Source organism: Leucoraja erinacea, chromosome 10 (assembly GCF_028641065.1).
Source record: "Leucoraja erinacea ecotype New England chromosome 10, Leri_hhj_1, whole genome shotgun sequence".
Taxonomy (NCBI): domain Eukaryota; kingdom Metazoa; phylum Chordata; class Chondrichthyes; order Rajiformes; family Rajidae; genus Leucoraja; species Leucoraja erinaceus.
Genome location: NC_073386.1, coordinates 59,516,015 through 59,534,392, shown reverse-complemented (window position 1 = coordinate 59,534,392; position 18,378 = coordinate 59,516,015). Strand labels below are relative to the sequence as shown.

General features: G+C 46.6%; 1 protein-coding gene across 1 annotated transcript in view; it reads right to left on the bottom strand.

The window, feature by feature from the left end:
- The window catches only part of LOC129700667 (adhesion G-protein coupled receptor D2), a 311,685-nt gene that overhangs the window by 99,007 nt on the left and 194,300 nt on the right, over window positions 1-18,378 (bottom strand). The window contains exon 23 of the mRNA XM_055641248.1: window positions 12,506-12,689. Within this exon, the coding sequence (XP_055497223.1) occupies window positions 12,506-12,689 (184 nt within the window). The remainder of the gene's footprint in view (window positions 1-12,505; window positions 12,690-18,378) is intronic.

The following is an 18,378-nucleotide window of genomic DNA, read 5'->3' as shown; positions in this document are numbered from 1 at the left end:
GAGGGTAACTTTACCCCAGGTTGGGAACCCTTGCTCAATGACTCTACAAGTCCCACTGACTTTTAATTCTTCTGATGATACAATTCTGGCATATTTCTCCCGTTAATCACTGGGCAACTGCAGGTTAATTCTTACGCTGAGATAAGTGCAATTATTAGATGAAGAGGAATGAACTGGAAATGGGGTGAATGTGGCAACTATGAAGACACAGTGGTCATGACACACTATTTACTGTAACTTAGCTACAATTAAAGCCAGAGTTGCAGAAACCAGCTGTCAAACAGTTGACAAAGAGGGGAAGTTTAAAGCTAGTTTGGGCTTAAAATTAACAGTCCCCTTAGGAAACTGAATCTGAGGTCAAACAATTTATTTTATTAAGCTTCATTGTTTGTTGCGGTACTTGTCATTCCTGGGGATTCTTCTAAATTAGACTACACCCAGGGCGTGTTCTCACGGAACTAGTGGCCAGTCTCTTATACTGTAGTTTGGTTGTTAATTATGCATTCTGTAAAATCATTTATTTATTTGTTTGCAATAACACACAGAGTGAAGCAAATCCTATCAAAGAATGCAGGAGGACATTGCCGTCAAGACCAGCCTTTCCAAAGCATGTACAATCCCAGCATTAGGGATTCTGTGATTTAATTATAATCTTGTAAATGAAAATAATTAAGGGTGAAATCTCAGACCACTCTCACAGAGAGTGGTGAGTGTGTGGAATTCTCTGCCTCAGAGGGCAGTGGAGGCAGGTTCTCTGGATGCTTTCAAGAGAGAGCTAGATAGGGCTCTTAAAGATAGCGGAGTCAGGGGAAATGGGGAGAAGGCAGGAACGGGGTACTGATTGGGGATGATCAGCCATGATCACATTGAATGGCGGTGCTGGCTCGAAGGGCCGAATGGCCTACTCCTGCACCTGTTGTCTATTGTCTATTGAATGCAAATAAAGAGTTCAGAGGCTGCAGCCCATGTCCCACTTTCACGACCTAATTCACGACCTCTGCCGAGTTTGCCCTTGACTCATACTCATGGTCGTCACGAGGTCGTAGGAGATCGGTAGGAGGTCGTAGCGGGCCGTGATGCTAGTCGTAGGTACTCGTGGCATCAAGTAGGTCGGGGCGTTTTTCTAGCCTGATGAAAAATGTCCACGAGTAAAAAAGGTGGTGAATTAGGTGGTGAAAGTGGGACAGGCCCTTTACTCCACCATGGTTGAGCCAAATACTATTGTCACATCTACACTCCTCACATTCATTTATGGGACCTGAATTATACCCAAACTTTCTGCTGATGAAAAATAAGCTGCAAATACTTGGATCATTCTCTGAAACTTGCCCAAAGAGAAAGAGCTTCCCTGGTGCCATTCCTCATCACAGGGCCTTGTCATGTTCTCTGCAACCAATAAAGTCATTTTGACCAAAATAGGACACAAAGTGCTGGAGTAGCTCAGCGGGTCAGGCAGCATCCATGGAGAACATGAAGAGGTGACGGGGTGGCAAGGTGGCGCATTGGTAGAGCTTACAACGCCAGAGACCCAGGTTCGATCCTGGCTACGGATGTTTGTCTGTCTGGAGTTTGCACGTTCTCCCCGTGACCCGTGTGGGTTTTCTACGAGAACCGGTTTCCGCACCATAATCCAAAGGCGTGTAGGTTTGTAGATTAATTGGCTTGGTATAAATGTTAAAAAATTGTCCCTAGTGCAGGATAGTGTTAATGTGTGAGGATTATAGGTCGGTGCAGACTCGGTGGGCCGAAGGGCCTGTTTCCACACTGTATCTGTAAACTAAACTAAAGGAAGCTAAACAAAACTAAACCACACTAGACTAAACTAAACTAAGGTGACGTTCCACGTCGAGACCTTCTTGCCTTTCATCCTCCCTGTGTGATTGATCCATTAGAGTAACCCTACGCTGAGCCTAACCGCAGCCTACACAGAATCCCAGGAAGCCCACACTCCACCCAGCTGCTCGGTGCCGCAAAATCAACCAACCATGGTGGCTGGAAATCCATCAGCAAGTTTGTCACTTCCTGATTTGGAAATGAAGTCCACCTGGACCCACCTGATCTACCAGTTGCGAAACAGTCTCCCATTCCCACACTGACAGGGTCTGAAGAAGGGTTTCGGCCCGAAACATCGCCTATTTCCTTCACCCCATAAATGCTGCTGTACCCGCTGAGTTTCTCCAGCAATTTTGTGTACCCACACTGACATTTCTGTCCTCGGTCTCCTACTTTGTCAGAGTGAGGCCCAGCGCAAATTGGAGGAACAGCATTTCATTTTTCACCTGTGATCTCGCTAACTTCAAGTAATCCTTGCATCCCCTCTCTCTCTCTCTCTCTCTCTCTCTCTCTGTGTCCCTCCCTCACCCGAGTTGTACCGGCTTCATAGTCACCCTGGTGAGTTTCATTGTCTGTAACTCATTTTCACCTAGCCCACAGGTAACAACAGCCTGTTTCCCTGATCATCGTTACTTTTTTGCGTATCTTTCATTCATTTGTTCTATATCTCTCGACATCACCGTCTATATCTCTCAGTCCGAAGAAACTCTCGACCCGAAACGTCACCCATTCCTTCTCTCCAGAGATGCTGCCTGACCCGCTGAGTTACTCCAGCACTCTGTGTCTATCTTCACACCAAAGTCCCAGTTGTTCAGTGAGGTTCTGCTGCCAAAGTATTGCAGGAATCTGTTGGTTCCTTCCTAACCATCCGGTCAAAACTGTCTCCAGGGGCAAATCTCCAGACACATGGACCTGGTTTAGAATTCACCACCTGAACTGGTGGTGGAACCAGCTTCAGTGATAACTTTCAAAAGGAAATTGGATACCAACTGTAAAAAGATACATCAGCAGAGCTACAGGGTCAGACTGCGGGAGGGGGGTGATCAAGTAATTTGTTCAAAAGGCATAGTTATAATAAACCAAGTGTAAACGATGCAGGGGAATTCATTACAGCGTTTACTGGCTGATCAGTAACAGACTCACTTTTGTTGCATTCTTTGAGGCACTGCTCAATAGTCAGAGCAGATTCTTCCCAAGGTAACAAGCAAAAAGATGGCGGTGCTGCCTTAGCAGCTGCGTCTCGCCTGCATTCTGTCTGTTTTATTTTCCTTTTTTTGTGTTGTTCTTTTGTCCTGTGTAGTTGATTTTTGGTTTATTATGTTGTGTATGTGGGGGGGGAACACGTTTTTGCGACTTCTTTTGTCGTATCCCCCGTCTCCGCCTGCGCCGAGGCCTAATGGCGGAGCTGGCGGCCTCGGAGCTGGGACAGCGGCGACCAGAACTCGGAGCTGGGGCACGTTCCGGCGGCAGCGGCCACTCGACCCGACCGCGGGCCCAGTGGACGACAGCGGCGGCTGGGACAGCGGCAGCGGCCTCGGCACAGAGGGAGAATAAGAAGGGATGAGACAAAGACTTAAGACTTTTGCCTTCCACCACAGTGAGGAGGTGCCTGGTGAACTCACTGTGGTGGATGTTAATTTGTGTTTATTGTGTGTTTTGTCATTTTTACTATATGTAGGACTGCAAGGCAACTAAATTTCGTTCAGACCGCAAGGTCTGAATGACAATAAAGGCTACTTGTTACTTGTTACTTGTTAAAACCTCCCATGCCAACCATAAGATTGACTTGGCACTTCACAATGTCCTACTTCATAGAAACATAGAAAATAGGTGCAGGAGTAGGCCATTCGGCCCTTCGAGCCTGCACCACCATTCAATATGATCATGGCTGGTCACCCAACTCAGTATCCTGTACCTGCCTTCTCTCCATACCCCCTGATCCCTTTAGCGACATCTAACTCCCTCTTAAATATAGCCAATGAACTGGCCTCAACTACCTTCTGTGGCAGAGAGTTCCAGAGATTCACCACTCTCTGTGTGAAAAATATTTTTCTCATCTCGGTCCTAATCCCTTATCCTTAAACTGTGACCCCTTGTTCTGGACTTCCTCAACATGGGGAACAATCTTCCTGCATCTATCCTGTCCAACCCCTTAAGAATTTTGTAAGTTTCTATGAGATCCCCCCTCAATCTTCTAAATTCTAGCGATTTATGAATAGGCGTTGTAAGAACAGGTGCAATTATGATGTTGAAAAGACATTTCGACAGGTACATGGATGGAAAAGGTTTGGAGGGATATGGGCCAAATACAAGCACAGGGCACTATCTGAGTTAAGGATAGCATGGATGAGTTGGGCCGATGGGCCTGTCCCCATGTTGTATAACTCTATGATAGACACAAAATGCTGGAGTAACTCAGCGGGACAGGCAGCATCTCTGGAGAGAAGGAATGGGCGACGTTTCAGGTCGAGACCCTTCTTCAGACTGAGAGTCAGGGGACAAGGGAGTCTCGAGATATGGAAGGCTAAGATTTGAAATCGACAGATCAAAGATGATGATAAAGGAAATGTAGATTGTTAGCTGAGGGGAAGTTGACAACGAGGCATTCACTCAGTCATATTTAATCAGGAGGACAGTAGACCTAGTCAGAGAACTAGGGTGGGGGAGGGACAGAGAGAGAGAGGGAAAGCAAGAGTTACTTCAAGTTAGAGAAATCAATATTGATACCGCTGGGTTGTAAGCTGCCCTAGCAAAATATGAGGTGCTGTTCCTGTGACTTGATAACCTTTGTTACAACCTAATGCCTCTGTCCCACTTAGAAACCTGAACGGAAACCTCTGGAGACTTTGCACCCCAAGGTTGCAGGTGGTTGCCGGAGGTTGCAGGTAGTGGAAGCAGATAGGGAGACTGACAAAAACCTCCGGGAACCTCACGGAAACCTTGGGTGGGATAGAAAGTCTCCAGTTCAAGTTCAAGTGAGTTTATTGTCATGTGTCCCTGCATAGGACAATGAAATTCTTGCTTTGCTTAAGCACACAGAACATAGTAGGCATTTACTACAAAACAGATAAATGTGTCCATATACCATGATATAAATATACACACACATGAATAAATAAACTGGTAAAGTGCAAATAACAGAAAGTGGTTATTAATAATCAGAGTTTTGTCTGAGCCAGGTTTAATAGCCTGATGGCTGTGGGGAAGTAGCTATTCCTGAACCTGGTTGTTGCAGTCTTCAGGCTCCTGTACCTTCTACCTGAAGGTAGCAGGGAGATGAGTGTGTGGCCAGGATGGTGTGGGTCTTTGATGATACTGCCAGGCTTTTTGAGGTTTCCGTTCAGGTTTCCTAAGTGGGACAGGGGCATGAATGCTAGCGGTGACCGAGATTCCCCGCTTGTCTGCTTCTCTCGCTCGAAGGATGAAATGACTGTTGGTCACTTTTGCCCACATCCGAATGGCTGCCTTAGGAATGACCAGCGAGAAGCATCCAAGAGCATCAACACATCGACTTTTTCAACTGGAAAGCGTCCATTTTGCAGGGAAGGTAAATTAAGGACAGGAAATGAGTTTCATATTTTATTTTTGTGTATAGTGTATGTTGTCCCCACAGGACTCTGATTGCGTCAGAACACCACAGACCCCTCTAGCCCTGCTCTGGCCTCATTATGCAATTTTCTCCACCACCGATATAATTCAAAACACATTCACATTGTTCAGGCAGTTGTGCTGCGCACGGCAGTCTTAGAATTGGTTTCTTAAGGGAAGTGATTAAACTCACAAATAATCTGATGAAATGTGTACAGTCTCAGATAATTGCCTTCCATGCTATCATACATTTTAATAGCTACCAGTGTAATGAGCTTTGATCTTCCTGAGAAATTGTATGCGTTGAACTGGGTCTGTGTTGAATATTTTGGAGACTGGTTCAGATGCATCATTTTATTGCCACAGATGGTCATGTCCATTGAGAAGTGGAGACATGCACCGTTGATGCCAATCAGACTCAAGGAGGCTGAGTTGACGGCATTACAACAGGGTGATTGAAGCATTATTGGGAATGATGCAGGTCCATGGATGGAAATGTTATGGAGGGATTATGGAGGGAACGGGAATGGCCCAAATGCAGGGACCAAGAGGTGTTTGCTGGAGGGGCAGATGGCAGCACATTTTCCCCGCGATCCAGAATGTGTAGAATACAAAACTCTATCCACAGCTAGGTAACATGAGGGGAACTTCGTTACTCAGAGAGTGGTGGCTGTGTGGAATGAGCTTCCAGTGGAAGTGGTGGAGGCAGGTTCGTTTTTATCATTTAAAATAAATTGGATAGGTACATGGATGGGAAGGGAATGGAGGGTTATGGTCTGAGTGCAGGTAGATGGGACTAGGGGAATATAAGTGTTCGGCACAAACTTGTAGGGCCGAGATGACCTGTTTCCGTGCTGTAATTGTTATATGGTTATATGGTTATCCAAAATTGTATACTTTTAAACATGCAAATGTGTGGCTTTTCTCTGGGATCTCTGTTTTCCACTCAAACACCACAGACGTACAGGTTTGTAGGTTGTAGGAAGGAACTGCAGATGCTGGTTTAAACCGCAGATAAGATACAAAATGCTGGAGTAACTCAGTGGGACAGGCCGTATCTCTGGAGAGAAGGAATGGGTGACGTTTCAGGTTGAGTCTGAAGAAGGGTCTCGACCCGAAACATCACCCATTCCTCTCCTCCAGAGATGCTGCCTGTCCCACTGAGTTACTCCATGCTTTAAAGACACGATTGTTAGATGGGTTCTGTATTAACCCTCTATTACCCCAAACAGAATAGGCTCGAGAGACACACTGTACACCTCTCTCGCTGTGACATCGGGATGATCTGAGTCTGAAGCCGATGAGATAGTGACACACCTGTAGCACCATCGCCATCAGGCACCTGGAGCTGCCCTGAACCACAGGCTACAGGTGAATGTCAAAGGATCAGAAAGGTTCAACAAATCGAGTTATAGTCAAACAGCGTGGAAACAGGCCCTTCGGCCCAACTTGCCCACACCAGCCAACATGTCCCCTGCCTGCGTTTGGCCCATTTCCCTCTAAACCTGTCCTATCCATGTACCTTAAACGTTGCGATATTCCCTGCCTCAACTAAATGGAAGCAGGTTGAGTGCTAGTGAAAGGAGCACCTTTTATCTGCTTTGTTAGTGGGCCACCTTAGTACAAATAATTGATGCACCCTTCTGTCCGTTACCTCCAGTGAAATGCTGCCTGTGCCTGTAGTTCACTCACTGGTTCGAAATAACAAGTTCCATTCAGAACCAATGTACTAAGGTCACCCCCCAAAATAATAGACAATAGACAATAGGTGCAGCAGTAGGCCATTCGACCCTTCAAGCCAGCACCGCCATTCAATGTGATCATGGCTGATCATCCCCGATCAGTACCCCGTTCCTGCCTTCTCCCCATATCCCACAGTTCACACTGCCACCCAGCTTTGCGTCATCTGCAAATTTGCTAATATTACTTTGAATCCCTACATCCAAATCATTGATGTATATTGTAAATAGCTACGGTCCCAGCACCGAGCCTTGCAGGGACTGCAGCTATTTAGAGTGATGCAATGTGGATTCAGGCCCTTCAGCCCAACTTGCCCACACTGGCTAACATGTCCCAGCTACACTAGTCCCTCCTGCCTGTGCCGGGTCCATATCCCTCCAAACCTATCCTACCACTTTGCTTGTCTAACTGTTTCTTAAATGTTGGGATATTCCCAGCCTCAACTACCTCCTCTGGCACACAAAATTGCTGGAGAAACTCAGCGGGTGCAGCAGCATCTATGGAGCGAAGGAAATAGGCGACGTTTCGGGCCGAAACCCTTCTTCAGACTGATGGGGGGGAGAAGGAAGGAAAAAGGGAGGAGGAGGAGCACGAGGGCGGGGGGGATGGGAGGAGACAGCAAGGGCTAGCAAAATTGGGAGAATTCAACGTTCATGCCATCAGGATGCAAGCTGCCCAGGCGGAATATGAGGTGCTGTTCCTCCAATTTCCGGTGTTGCTCACTTGAACACATACCTCCTCTGGCAGCTTGTTCCATACACTCACCACCCTCTCTGTGAAAAAGTTACCCCTCAGGATCCTATTAAATCTTTCCCCTTCACCTTAAACCTATTTCTTCTGGTCCTTGATTCCCCTACTCTTGACAAGAGACTCCGTGCATCGACCCGATCTCTTCCCCTCATGGTTTTATACATCGTTTCTTCGTTGTATCGCTGTTTCTGTCTTTGTTCAAACCTGGCTCCTGATATCATGCACAATCCCACACGAGATTGTGGGCCGGCTGACTGACACAACGATACCTCATGTGGCATACAAAAAACTAAAATCACTTGATTAAAGGCATGATAACGAGCGAGCACACACCCGATCTCGGCACTGTGGGTCCTCAGCAGAGTTTCACTCGTAGGCCAACGAGGCTGATTACGCTCAACACCTTCTGTGGGTTCCTGTGGTCTACTACAGCTGCCACTCCGATGCCCCCCACCCCCACCCCACCATATCGTGCATCTTGCTACAATAGCCATGCTAAGAAGCAGAGGGTGCTACAAACACTGAGTTAGTTTCAGGCAGGGCAAACCCACTCCATCCCAGTTGCAGATAGACATTCAAAGAGTGATAGAACGTGGAAACAGGCCCTTCAGCCCAACGTACACCATGGCAACCAACATGCCCCATCTATACAAGTCCTTGCTGCCTGCGTTTGACCCATATCCCTCTAAACCTGTACTATCCATGTACCTGTCCACATGTTACTTAAATTTTGTGATAGTCCTGCCTCATATATTTCTTCCAGCATCTTGTTCCATACACCCACCACCCTGTGTGTAAAAAAGTTGCCCCTCGGGTTCCTTTTAAATTTTTCCCCCTCCACCTTCAACCTGTATCCTCTGGTTCTCAGTTCCCCGACGTTGGAGCAAGAGGCTCTGTGCATTTGCCCGATCTATTCTTCTCATGATTTTGTAGATATTCAGACACTGTAGAAATAACGTATATCGAACTTTAATGAAACACATCAAAATGATAGGATCGAGAATATCAATATTCATTTGCAATAATTGCTTCAAAACATCTTCGCTGAACTCCTAATGTAAGTCAATGGACTGGGACCATGCTGGTTGGGTTGGAGTTTGTGCAATGCAGAGGAGCCAGATATGGACTGTATCCAACCCCTCCACCCATTGAGAGGATGAACCAACTCTGTGGGTGGCAACATCGGAATTAGTCCCCCTCTTCCAGGTTACAGTCAGAGGTGGGAATGACCCACAAGCACCAACCTGCACATGCCCCATAATGTTCCACCTGATATACCCTCTCCATTGCCAGGGAATCCAGAGATCTTTCCATGATGAGCCGTGTCATACACTTAGTACCGATTCATAAAGCCAGTCGTGCTTGCCGAGAGTAAACCGGGCCTGACGTAACCAGGCAGCATCGATGGGGGGAGAGACAAGCCCCATTCACAGAACTACTGATAGACACAAAAAGCTGGAGTGACTCAGCGGGTCAGCCTACACCTCTCGAGAAAAGGAAAAGGTGACGTTTCAGGTCTCGACTGTCTGAGGAAGGGTCTCGGCCCGAAACGTCACCTATTCATTTTCTCCAGGGATGCTGCCTGACCCGTTGAGTTACTCCAGCTTTTTGGGTCTATCTTCGGTTTAAACCTGCATCTGCAGTTCCTTCCTACACAAAACTATCGAGATATTCCAATACCAGTGGAGCCAGACCTGTTTGGCACTGTTGTCTGGCAAGAGGGTTAAGCATTTGAAATGCTGCTGAACGCAACAAATACCATCTGCTCTGAGTATTGAGGTGCATCAGATGAGTAAAACTCCCCCCAGGGAGAGGCATGTTGTTGGTTACTTGTTTCCCAAACTAGCTTCTATCAGAATTAAAACTGGGCTTTAAATATCAGAGTACATCACAGGGACTGCAAAGCAAATAAAAGGCCCCAGAGATCTCCGTAACAAGGATTATTGATTATTTTCAAAAGCTATGTTCCCTTCAACTTTTTTCAGAATGCTAGCAGATTTAGTTTCGAATTGGCCATTATTCTCAAGTATTATTTCCTTGTAGCCATAAAAGAAGTCTTTCATTTAGAAAATAGCCCACGTTTAGATGAGGCAAATATACAAACGTTAAAGCTAAAGCAGTAAACAGTGTGTAATGTGGCTCCTACAAAGGAAATGGTGTCGATTACTCCCCAGCGGCAGTCACCTTGGGATCGTGGTGCTCTAGATATTCACAAAGGAGCGGTCTTTTTACCCTGAAGATAGACACAAAATGCTGGAGTAACAGCGGGACAGAAGGAATGGGTGGCGTTTCAGGTCTAGACCCTTCTTCAGACTGAGAGTCGGGTGCAAGGGACACATAGAAACATAGAAAATAGGTGCAGGAGGAGGCCATTCGTCCCTTTGAGCCAGCACCGCCATTCATTGTGATCATGGCTGATCGTCCCCTATCAATAACCCGTTCCTGCCTTCTCCCCATATCCCTTGATCCCACTAGCCCCTAGACCTCTATCTAACTCTCTCTTAAATCCATCCACTGATTTGGCCTCCACTGCCCTCTGTGGCAGGGAATTCCACAAATTCACAACTCTCTGGGTGAAAGAGTTTTTTTCTCACCTCAGTCTTAAATGGCCTCCCCTTTATTCTAAGACTGTGGCCCCTGGTTCTGGACTGGCCCAACATTGGGAACATTTTTCCTGCATCTAGCTTGTCCTGTCCTTTTATAATTCTATATGTTTCTATAAGAAGGAAACGAGAGATACATACGGTAATGTAGAGAGACAGAGAACAAATGAGTGAAAGATATGCAAAAATGCAACGATGATAAAGGAAACAGGCCATTGTTGGCTGTTTGCTAGGTGTGAACGAGAAGCTGGTGTGACATGGGTGGGGGAGGGATGGAGAGAGGGGGAAAGGAGGAGGTTCTTGAAGTTAGAGAAATCAATATTCATACCACTGGGCTGTAAGTTGCCCAAGCGAAATATGAGATGCTGTTCCTCCAATTTGCGTTTAGCCTAACTGACAATGGAGGAGGCCTAGGACAGAAAGGTCTGTGTGGGAATGGGAAGGAGAATTAAAGTGTTTGGCAGCCGGGAGATCAGGTAGGTTCAGGTGGACTGAGCGAAGGTGTTCAGCGAAACGATCGCCCAGTCTACGTTTGGTCTCGCTGATGTATAAGAGTCCACATCTTGAACAACGGATACAGTAGATGAGGTTGAAGGATGTGCAAGTTAACCTCTGCCTCACCTGAACGGACAGTCGGGGTCCCTTTTACCCTCGACTACAACGGGTCTGTTAAAGGCCCTTGAGACCCTGGGAAGTTTGGAATGGAACAATGGAAGTACAACGGAAGATTGCAGATTGCCTGTACCATCCTGGACCTTGGACAAACACCAGGGTGAGTGGGCCCTACATCCACATCTCAGAGGCAGGGGGATACAGAGGCAGGGGGGCGCGAGGGGGAGGGTACGAGGCAGAATAGGAAAGGAGAACATGTTTTACAAGGAGCACAGTTTTTGTACAAACTCCAATATCTTTGACATTACCGCCCAACCCACTGCAAATTGTGATTCAGCATTTAGACATTGGTCTTCAGAGAAGGCAGACACAAAATGCTGGAGTAACTCAGCGGGGCAGGCAGCATCTCTGAAGGGTGAAGGAATGGGCTTTAGAGATACAGTTTAGAGATACAGATAGACTTTAGAAATATAGGGCAGAAACAGGCCCTGCCAACGTGTCCAAGCCGACCAGTGATATTATTATCTAATCTAATGGCCCATATGTTTCTCTGCATCATACAACAGTTATCAATTCTCCAGGAAAAATTGATCTAAAGTAAGTTTACTACATGAAGTACATAATCTATTCCATATGGCAAATAATCTGCTGATTTACTAAACCTCACTTTTTCCCCACAAGAAGTCAGAACTGCTGACTAGGAGTGCGCGACTATTGTTGTCCATCCTATAGTGTACTGATGGCCATTGCTGACAGCATCTGTATCGTCATGTCCACAGAATCTAATCCTTGACGTCAAACATCAGGGAAAGGTGGCAAAAACCTTGACTAAAATCACAGCCCCACAGTGTGGATACACTACCTTCAGCCCAACTTGCCCACGCCAACCAACATTCCCCATCTACACAAGTACCATATCTCTCTAAACCTGTACGATCCATGTACCTGCCCAAATACTTCTTAAACCTTGTGATAGTCCCTGCCTCAACTATCTCCTCTGGCAGATGAAATGACCACTCAGGTTCCTATTCAATCTTTCCCCTCTCACCCCATGTCCTCTAGTTCTTGATTCCTGAACTCTTGATAAAATACTTTTCATTTACCTTATTTATTCCCCTTATCATCTTATACACCTCTGTAAGATCACCCCTCATCCTCCTGCATACTAAGGAATAAAGTCCCAGCCTGCTCAACCTCTCCCCATAGCTCAGGATTTCGATTCCTGGCAACATTCTTGTAAATCATTTTTGCATCCTTTCCAGCTTGACAACATCTTTCGGATAACAGGGTGACAAAAACTGAACACATGACTAAATGTGGCCTCATCGATCTCCTAACATGGATTGGAGTTCTAAAGGTGCAGTTAGAAGGGAACTCACTTTCATTCGCAGCAGTTGTATTTTCGTATATGACACTGTTGTCGTAGAAGGACATCTTGCAAATGCCCTGCAGGTTGACTCCGTCTGCAATCTCGTCCTTGGCGAGACTCTCGGAGCCTGTCACGGGTGAGCTGGCAGGTCTGGAGCTGGTCAAGGAGCTCGACGGCCGAGAGGTGGCACAGTTCTGGCAAATTGAACAGAAGTACGTCTGGATTACTCCCACAGTTCACTAAATTACTGCTCAAACCAAAGTTTGACCGTCATCTTTGTTTCAAAATGATCATTTTAGGGAATACATTTCTGGAACAAGAGGTAGACAAAAATGCTGGAGAAACTCAGCGGGTGCGGCAGCATCTATGGAGCGAAGGAAATAAGGCAACGTTTCGGGCCGAAACCCTTCTTCAGAACAAGAGACTTACTTGGCCTTTCAATGCAAAAAGGGGAATTATAGCACTGGAAAGCAGAAATAGAAACAGAGACAAGAGATACTGCAGATGTTGAAGCTTTGAACAAAAGCCAAAGTGCTGGAGGAACTCAATGAGTTAGGCAGCTTCTTTTTGAAAAAGTTCAGTTTAGTTTAGAGATACTGCGCGAAAACAGGCCCTTCGGCCCACCGAGTCCATGCCGACCAGCGACCCCCACACATTAACACTACCCTACACCCGCCCGGGACAATTAACATTTACACCAAATCAATTAACATATAAGCCTGTACGTCTTTAGAGTGCTGGAGGAAATTGAAGATCACAGAGAAAACCCATGCAGGTCACGGGGAGAGCGTGCAAACTCCGTAGAGACAGCACCCGTAGTCAGGATCGAACCCGGATCTCTGGCGCTGTGAGGCAGCAACTCTACCGCTGCGCTGCCCTTTATTTGCCTGATGTCGGGTAATACTACTACTGACCTGACACCTCTATTGTGTCTTGCAATCTACAAAAATGCAGCAAAATTGGCTGCCAAGAATTCTACCCCCAAATCAAATCCTCGGGCCGAATAGATTCAGCGCAAACATGTTCGGCACAGATTGCACTGTCATCACATAAATACAAAGCACCTTTTTCCATTCACAACTTCTTTCCCAAATCTGAGCCACAAGATATATTAAATATTCCATGTTTAAGATATAGCGTGAACATTTAATCCATATTTTGCACTGATTTTAACTCAGTCCACTTTAAGGGCTACTCGGAGAATAAAGCTGAAGATAGCGAATATTAACTTAGCAAGACTACACGTCCATTGTTTTATTCCTCTAGCATCTTGTCACAGCGTGAATTAGGGCCAAAAACTAATCTGCTTCCAATTTAATACCATATTTCACTCCTGTCATAACACCGTGTGGAACGTATTGGAAGACTATCATTTTTTATTGTGAGAGTGGTACTGGACAGCTTTATTTCACGAAGCAATTTGACACTGTGGCTACCACCCGCAGGTCATGCAGGTCATTCACCACTGCTGGGCCATGCAGGTAAGAGGAGATTTTCACCCACAACACCATTCTGGACCATAAAATGCAAAGTACTGAGTCATGAATCTTATGCCTTTCAAATGCAGGTCCACCGAAACACGGCGTACTGTGTAAATCATAGCACAAAAAGCACGATAACTAACGGCCACAACAGTCCATTATTGAAATGCAGATCGTTAGCATGGGGGGGGCTCAGACAACAACACGGAGAAATCAGAAAAGCTGCAGGAACAGTAAAATATTCCATTTAGGTCACGTCAACTGGGACGTTTGTCACCAGTAAAAAAGAGGAAATAAGCGCTGACTAATAGCTCAATAACAACATTTAGACAAAGGGTTTTTTTTTAATGCGATCGATAAATTAAAACATGTGGGTTTAAGGCTCCATTCTGAAGGTTGTGGTGGTCTAAGTCAGGGGTGACCATGCAAGTGGCCTTGCTCCTGCTAATCCCAAGGTGTTGATGCTGCTGGGATTTAGAATCTTCTGCTGGGATTTAGAAAGTTCGAGCTCGGAGGTAAACTGCAGCTGAAAACTTCAATCTAAAAAGTTACCAGACAGACCAGAAAAGACAACATACAAAATGGAGTTCAGCATGGGGGGCAGTGGGAGAGAGAGGGGGGGGAAATAGGGAGGTGGGGCAATGGGGAGATGGGGGGGCAGAGAAATGGGGCAATGAGGGGATGGGGGCCAATTTGAGAGATGGGGGCAATTGGGGAGAGATGGGGCGGCGATGGGAAGAGTGGGGGCAATGGGGAAGGAGGTGGCGTGGAAGAGAACATTTAAGCCACCCTTGTGCAGGAAAGAACAGCAGATAGACACAGAATGTTGGAGTAACTCAGCGGGACAGGCAGCATCACTGGAGAGAAGGAAGGGGTGACGTTTCGGGTCGAGACCCTTCTTCAGACTGATGTCAGGGGAGAGGATGGCGGGACAAAGATGGAAAGCCACTCTATCTGTGCACTGTTGATCTAACAGTGTGATTTATGCAATAAAACAATGACCCTTCTGAATATAGACCTGGCTGTCCCCGCTCAGCTAGTGCTGCACATTTCCTGTATCTGTGCCATGTAGGTGAGTGAGGGGGTATGAGAGGTTTGGCAATGAACCATGTGTACGAGGGAACTGCAGATGCTGGTTGAAACCAAAGATAGATACAAAATCCTGATCCTGAACTTTCTGACGGAGCGACCGCAGGCAGTGAGACTGGGCCCGCACCTGTCCTCCACTATCACCCTGAGCACCGGCACACCACAGGGCTGTGTACTAAGCCCCAAGCTCTACTCCCTCTTCACTCACGACTGTGTTCCTGCATTCGACACCAACACCATCGTGAAGTTTGCAGACGACGCTACGGTGATTGGGCTGATCACCAACGGGGATGAAACAAAATACAGGGCGGAGGTGCAGAACCTGGCGGACTGGTGCACACGTAACAACGTAACTAAACACCTCCAAGACCAAGGAGCTGATTATTGTCTTCAGGAGGTCCCATAATGGAGAATACGCCCCAATCTCCATCTACGGGGACAGTGTGGAGAGAGTGTCCAGCTTTAAGTTTCTGGGCACTCACATTTCAGAGGACCTCACATGGTCCACCAACACCGCTGCGCTGGTCAAGAAGGCACAGCAACGACTGTTCTTCCTGAGGACATTAAAAAAGACTGGTCTGCCCCAACGGCTGCTGACAACGTTCTACCGCTGCACCACAGAGAGCATATTAACGTATGGCATCTCTGTGTGGTATCTCAGCTGCACGGAGGCGGAGAGAAGAGCTCTTCAGCGCGTCGTCCACAGAGCGCAGAGGATCATTGGGACAGAGCTACCAGCCTTGGAGGGCATCTACCACACACGGTGCCTCAGGAAGGCCGTCAGCATCCATAAAGACTCATCACACCCCTGTAACGGACTGTTTGAACTACTTCCCTCCGGCAGACGTTACAAACGCCCGAACCTCCAGACTCAGAAACAGTTTTATTCCAAGAGCTATAGCGGCTCTGAACCAGCCCTGCTGAGTGCCCCCCATCCCCCCCTGGACTGTCTCCCTCGGATGGTCACGACACACAGCTTATTTATTTATTTTACTTTTCTTTTTCATCGGTTGGAGCTGCATACTAAATCTCGTTGCACTGACGTGCAATGACAATAAAATATTATTATTATTATTATTATTATTATTATTATTAAAATGCTGGAGTAACTCAGCGGGACGGGCAGCATCTCTGGATTGAAGAAATGGGTGACGTTTTGGGTTGAGACCATTCTTTCTTGGGCAATGGACCACCGCTTTCTCTTTCTCGTTACTCATGTCTCAACTGTAGCAGGTTATGCAGGTGTACATGGAGCAGTCCCAGTTGCTCTGTTCAACATCGCCAATCTGTCCATTTGTCAATGTTGAAACCATACAGCACTATCCTCATTAAAGCGCCTGTCGCACTGTACGAGGTAATTCAAGAGTTCTCCCGAGTTTTCCCCTGATTCGAACTCGGAGAATGTCCGTAGCGGGTCTGTAGGAGCTCGTGGATGTCCCGTAGCGGCTCGTATGAGTAACGGTAGGTACTTGGGAAATCAAGTAAACTGGTGACGTTTGTTTCAACGTCCACAAGTAAATTAATGCTCGTGATGAAAAGAATTGTTAATTTTCTCGTACGAGCCGCTACGAGACATCCACGAACTCCTACGGACATTCTCCGAGTTCGAATCAGGGGAACACTCGGGAGAACTCTTGAATTACCTCGTACAGTGGGACAGGCCCTTAACGCACCATCTTAAATCGTCACTTGAATTCTTCAGGAATAGATTTTTGAAACGTTGAGAGTCATGCAATTCGAGCGTATCGTCACATTATTGGGCCCCTGCAATATACCTCAAATGCTCGGCAGGACCTGATACAGATGCTCAACACACCCACAGAAATGAGAACAAGGAAATGCAGCTAGTGTATCCCAAAAATCTCAGCGGGTCAGGCAGCATCTGTGGAGAACATGGATAGGTGACGTTTCACAGAGTGCTGGAGTAACTCAGCGGGTCAGGCAGCATCTGTGGAGAACATGGATAGGTGACGTTTCACAGAGTGCTGGAGTAACTCAGTGGGTCAGGCAGCATCTGTGGAGAACAGGGATAGGTGACGTTTCACAGAGTGCTGGAGTAACTCAGCGGGTCAGGCAGCATCTGTGGAGAACATGGATAGGTGACGTTTCACAGAGTGCTGGAGTAACTCAGCGGGTCAGGCAGCATCTGTGGAGAACATGGATAGGTGACGTTTCACAGAGTGCTAGGTCAGGCAGCATCTCGGGGGAACATGGATAGGTGACGTTTCGGATCGGGAAACCTTCCTCAGACAAGCAGCTGCGGAAATGTTTATTTGGGGGTCTCACAGACCAGGAGGCCACTGGATGCATGTCTGTGGTCGTCACACACTGCTATATAAAACATTCTCCACACTAATTCAGCAATCTTCCATCTCCAAGGCTGCAACCTTTATCAACGACCGTTCGCAGAGTTAACAGAAAAAGCACATTAGCAACCGCGGGACTGTATGAGGGACAATACTTAAATGATATTTACACTCAAACAGAATAATGGACAGAGCAATTGATGAGCTGGATTGAGATGACTGGTGATACATGGTGCAGTGAACAATGGCCTGTCTGTAAGATGCACACACATGGTGGCAAGAAAGGTCATGAATGTTCGTGTTTAGGAGATGAGAAGGACTCATAGATGAATTGACCGGTCAACTGTCTTGCATGCACAAAGGTTTGTAGGCTTTTTTTGGCATAATATTGGGTTTTTACATTTATTGAAGTGTTTTTATTTATTATAATCTATGAGCGTAGGGAGGAACTGCAGACGCTGGTTTAAACTGAAGACAGACACAAAATGCTGGACAGGCAGCATCTCTGGAGAAAAGGAATGGGTGACGTTTCGGGTCGAGACCCTTCTTCCGATGTGCGTTGTATTTGCAGGCCTGTTTTGCTGCTGCAAGTAAGAATTTCACTATTCTGTTGCCAGTACAAATGACCATTGAACATTAAGATGGTCTGAAGGGTCTCTATTCCTACAGGATTTCCTCTTCATAAATCCATGCTGACTTGGACCAATCCTTTTACTGCTACCCAAAATGAAGAGGGTCTTGAGTCGAAACATCCGCCGTTCCTTCTCTCCAGAGATGCCGTCTGTCCTGCTGAGTTACTCCAGCATTTTGTGTCTATCTTTGGTTTAAACCAGCATCTGCAGCTCCTTCCTACACATTGAAAGTAGGTGATACAGACAGCTGGAGCAGCGGGAATGACGTAGATTGTTGGTGGAACTGGGGTTGACTGTGGTCTCAGACACGTTGACTAAGGTTGCAGAAACCCCTTATCGTCAGACCGATGCCCATAAACATGAGAAGCATCCAAG